Genomic DNA, 5,484 nt, shown 5'->3' on the forward strand with positions numbered 1-5,484 from the left:
TTCATTCTTTACAACTGACACATTTTTTCAAACAGGCAGACAGAGAAAGACACTTTTCTTCCTTCCTGTCGCCAGGTGTTTCTGACTAGGACTGATTATTATCCTCCACACACACACACACACACACACACACACACACACACACACACACACACACACACACACACCCTGAGGCCTGAACAGACTGAGTCACATCAGGAAAACTACTGAGGAAAAGAAGTGAAAGAAAAGAGGAAAGAGAGAAGAAGAAAAGTGCCGTTTATTATAATTAATTAGTAACAATTTTTAAATGACTACAAAGAACTGAAGTAAACTACAAATCTATGAAACACAAGGAAAACCTGAACCCTGAAGGAAGCAGAAGTTCCCTCGGGAATCCCCACACACACACACACACACACACACACACACACACACACACACACACACACACACACTGACTTGGTTCTTGTGGTAATCAGGCAGCTAATTGCCGGCTCCTCTAGCTGCACATCAACATTAATCACATTGCTGGAGGCAAGGAAAGAGGGAAGGAGGGAAGGAGAGGACACAGAAGGGAGAAAAGAAAGGAGACCTGAAAGAAGAGAGGATGCAGAGAAAAAAGGGAGGATTCGGAATAGGGGGGGGGGGGGGGGGTGAAGGATGATGGGAGGAGTAATCACCAACCCTGCAGAGGAGGAAGGAAGTGAGGAAGAAGAGATGGAGGAATCTGATTAAACAGGAACTCCTTCAATTACAGCATTCAAGGTTCACGTAGCAGAAACTTCTCCTCTCCCTCATTTTGTTTTGGGGCGACCGGACCAGTTCCAGATGTGGGACAGAGGACACGGTGCGCACACACACACACACACACACACACACACACACACACACACACACACACACACACACACGCTGACCTTTAATCAACAAGCTGCTCGTGAGGCGAGCTACAAACAGCTAGAGCGGCTCTGTTTAGAGCAGAGTATTGAGCTTTGTTACTTTGTTTTTGTATCTGTAGTGTTCACTTCACTTCACTTCACTTCACTTCACTCATGTAATCAGTGTCCGTCTATAGATTCATTTTTCATTCGTCACACAACTATTCATGTCACTTTTCATGTGAACAACTGAGCGCACTGTGGACTAGAGGCGTTAAAATACAAACAGAGGCCCAGTGAGAACGCTGTCTAGTCACATTTTAGCTGCTTTTCTTGTGTTAAATGGACAAATGATATCTTATAGAAGCCAACACACACACACACTGAGCATGTGTGTGTGTGTGTGTGTGTGTGTGTGTGTGTGTGTGAAGTTGATGAGGGTCTTGTTCATGCAAAGGCCTCAAGGCAAAAACAAAACTCTTAATGTCTTCCTGTCAGACACACACACACACACACACACACACACACACACACACACACACACACACACACACGGCTAGTTAGTTTCTCTGAATATATTTCGCTGTTGATTAATCTGCTGCTGAATTAAATAATAAATAACATTCACAGCTGATCTCTGCAGCTCCAGCAGAGGAACAAGTCCAGGAGGAAAAAGCTGGAAACAAAAGTGAGGTGCAACAATGCAAACTCTCTCTGTGTGTGTGTGTGTGTGTGTGTGTGTGTGTGTGTGTGTGTGTGTGTGTGTGTGTGTGTGTGTGTGTGTGTGTGTGTTCGGGGGCAGCCAACCAGAGATTTCCCACCACAGGAACAAAACCTGCAGCTTCCTCCTCCTGCATGACTGCTCCTCAATGACCCCCCCACCCCCACCCTCTCCTCCTCCTCCTCCTCCTCCTCCTCCTCCTCCTCCAGGAGGAGCTGCTCCTCTCCTGCTGTGACAGTTTTGTCTCGTTACTTTTGTGAACGGGCACAAACCGACATCGGCCCCCAGCAGCGGCGTGAGCGAGAAACAAAGAAAGCGGAGAATGTGGTCATGTGACCGCGGACCCACAAGCCACCAGCCGGGCCTCAAAACACACACAGCCCTCCTCTCAAGAGACGCCCCCAAAGTGACGTCCGCGGTCAGCCGCTGATATTTACATTTAACAGAGAAGAGAAGAAGAAAGGTGGACGAGATGAAGTCTCTACGGTGGCCGTAGTAGTTTTAGTACAACGGTGGTTTTTTTAGAAATAAAGCAGCAATCTAATGATCAACAGAAGCTCAGATTCACGAGTCTGAACTTCACAAGTGAAGCAACAAATGTGGAGATAAAGACTCCAAACATCTGTCCTCTCACACAGACGGTAGCTGAACTCTTTCGCTGGTGAAAGTCAAAGAGAGTTAAAAGCGTTTCCTTGAGCCTCAAAGCGTCTTTAACGTAGGAGAGATGTTTTCATGTAGGAGGTGAACTTCCAGCATCAATCCTTCGCTTCGCTGGCCGAGTCGCTCGCCAGAAGAACCGTGAAAAGCACACGTGTTTCACATCGGACGGCCGCCGCGACGCTTTCGTACCGATGCCAGAAACACACCGACGCCCCCGGAGGACGACGGGACGATGACGTGGTTACAGCTCGGAAAAAACAAAAAAAAAGAGAAAAGAAATAATGATGGGAGGGCGAGAGAGGAAGGAGGAGATGAGGAATCCAGGGGGGAAAGAGAGGAACGTCTTCCTCCGCCGAGACAGATGTGATGTCTTCAGCAGATGTGTTTTCCGACCGCAGAGCGTTTAAATCATCTCTCGTTCCGGGCCGTCTGCGGGAACCTGATTTATGAAACGTTCAGGTTCAGGGATTTAAATTCTGGTTTTCAAACACACCCCAAAAAAAAAAAAAAAAAAAAAAAAAGGAACATGTGCAGGACAAAGAGCAAATGACAAGACGACATTCAGAATATCACGAGGAAGGATTTCACGAGTCTGTAGAGCCAGAGGTGTGCGAGAGGACGCGTCTGATTGGCCGTTGCCGGGTGACGTCGCTTCGTTTGCGTTGAGCTTCAGCTTTTTTTAATTCCAGCTGAAAGTTGCTCGTTCGTTTCCTTGCGAACGTTTAAAAGACCTTTTTCTACGTCTCGTTACGTTAAAGTCACACATTTCTGAAGTAGCAGGATGGATTTGAACACCTAGAGGTTCTATTTGTTCATTTCGTTCCCTCTCCTGCAGTCTGTGCCGTGAGCTACTGGATACTTTTGTTTGTTTTCACCGCTTCCTTAGTGCTCAAAAAAAAGGAAAGAAAAGATGAATAATCAATTAGAGGAAACAGATAAAGTCATCTGCTCTGAAACGTGTTCAGGGCCCTTTCTGAAACTTGAAGCCGACGTGTAAAACTAGCAGAGCTTTTATGGGTCTCTGACACACACACACACACACACACACACACACACACACACACACACGGCTCTAATAACCTCACACCTGTAGAATAGCAGGTCCTCACACCCCCATCCAGCAGCCTTTGATGTGTGTGTGTGTGTTTCTGAAAAGAGAGGGGAAGCACGAGAGGGAGGGGGGAGGGTGGTGGTGGAGAGAGACAGAGTGTGTGTGGGTGTGTGTGTGTGTTGTGTGTTGTGTGTGGGTGTGTGTGTGTGTGTGTGTGTGTTTGGGGGTTGTAGGAAGGAATGTTTCAGCAGAGTAAACAGTATGAAGCTTCCTGTAGAAAACACTTCAAAGCCAGAGAGAGGAAACCAGGATAATACACACACACACACACACCCACACACACACACACACACACACACACCCACCCACCCACCCACCCACACACACACACACACACCCACACACACACACACACACACACACACACACACACACACACACACACACGGCATCAAAGGCAGGTAGGAGTCGTCTTTCAACGCAGGTAAATTAAAACCTGTAGAGCACTCACACTCACACACACACACACACACACACACACACACACACATACTTTCCTCACTCACTTTAAAAAAAAAAAAAAATGAATAGGTGTGTGTCAACTTTAAGTATATAAAAGGTATTAATTCAATTGGGCAAAAAATATGCTGACATTAACATAAATCAATGATAAAATGGACCGTCCCTATCAATCACCCAAATGATAGTAAAAAAAAGAATAAATAAATAATCAATAATAATAATTTTCTTCCATTTAGGCTCAATTTGTTTCCAAAGAGCACGTGACAGTGGAGCACCAGGAGCAGAGCAGCTGGGTGGAGGTTTTTCCACATCAAATGTTTTTAACAGAACAAACACAAAAAGGCAGGAAATCAGCTTCACCACCTGTGATTCCCCCAAAACCACAGAACTCAAAGAGGAAAGAAGTGGAAGCTCTGTGTGTGTGTGTGTGTGTGTGTGTGTGTGTGTGTGTGTGTGTGTGTGTGTGTGTGTGTGTGTGTTTGATCCATCTGATTGTGATTCAGCACCAAGTAGTCCCATGTCCTTCTTCAACCACTGTCTCTCCTGTCTCTCTGTGCCATCCTCTTTGGCTGTTTTATCACAGGTATGCGCTCTTATATGCAACATGTAACCAAATGCATGCAGAAAAAAAAGACAACAATTCAAAGGGAGTTTGGTGTAAAGCAGAGAGGAGCAGGTCTACCTCTGCACAGGTAGGAGACTAGTCTGACTGTCCTTCTCTTATTACACTTTAAACCTCAAAATGTTTCCAAAGACAATAAAACACATCAACATGAGGTTTGAGAGTCACCTTTAAATGCAGCATATAGATCCAGTACTAACCATCAATATCAGACGTATTTTCGTAAAGTCTATTTCTTTTTTGGGAGATAATAAGGTTATAAAATGTTGTCTTTTTAATGGATTGAAGTCCTCTACGGTGGACTACATGTATGCCGAATTTCGCAGGACAACCAGACTCATTCAGAGAAAGGCTTTAAGTCCGTTTCCTGGCATCGGGGGACGTACAGTAGAGCGAGTGATCTTTAAATCGGCGCTTTCTAAATTGGAGTTTGGTGCGTAAAAAAAAAAAAAAAAAAAAAAAATGGGCCGAACCCCGGAGCTACAGGTGAGAAAGGTACCGTCGCGTGACTGAGTTTAACGAAACACTGCAGGACTTAAGACTGTTTGAACGAAATCATATATTCAAACGTCACTTACACGTTTAGGTAAACAGACGGGAACATCTCCAAAAACTGAACTTTTTCTCTCTTTTTTTTTGACACTTTTTTTGGGAGACGACGCACCAGCAAGCGTACATGTCGTTAAAAACAACACGGTAAAAAGTGCACTTCTGCGGCTTACCTTGTACCCGCATCGCTCCTGGTTCGCCCTCTTGTTGCCGGAGGTCGTAGATCCACGAGAGGAATAAAACACCAGGAACAGACCGGAGAGAGTGATGAAGAAACTCCGAGGAGCCGCCATTCCTCCCTCAAGTCTGGAGAGACTAGTGAGCGAGACTACCGGGGAGAAGAGAGGAGAGAGGAGGAGGCGCGCGCGTGTGTCTGTGGGTGGGTGGGTAGGTGTGTGTACGCGCGCGTGTGTTTGTGTGTTATCTATCTTTGTGAGGACCAGGTGTGTTCAAAAGTACTTTTTGAGAGTTAGCTATAACACCGTTACACTGCTGTTGT

At 45.7% G+C, this 5,484-nt stretch overlaps 1 protein-coding gene across 1 annotated transcript in view; it reads right to left on the bottom strand.

Annotated features, from left to right (window-relative positions):
- The window catches only part of il17rd (interleukin 17 receptor D), a 21,234-nt gene extending 15,956 nt beyond the window's left edge, over window positions 1-5,278 (bottom strand). Inside the window, 1 exon segment of the mRNA XM_068722270.1 lies at window positions 5,159-5,278. Coding sequence (XP_068578371.1) covers window positions 5,159-5,278 — 120 coding nt within the window.
- Window positions 5,279-5,484: the final 206 nt, after the last annotated feature.

The sequence above is a fragment of the Cebidichthys violaceus genome, unplaced genomic scaffold (assembly GCF_023349555.1).
Source record: "Cebidichthys violaceus isolate CVI_PGR_0920_01 unplaced genomic scaffold, fCebVio1.0.p SCAF_29, whole genome shotgun sequence".
Lineage (NCBI taxonomy): Eukaryota > Metazoa > Chordata > Actinopteri > Perciformes > Stichaeidae > Cebidichthys > Cebidichthys violaceus.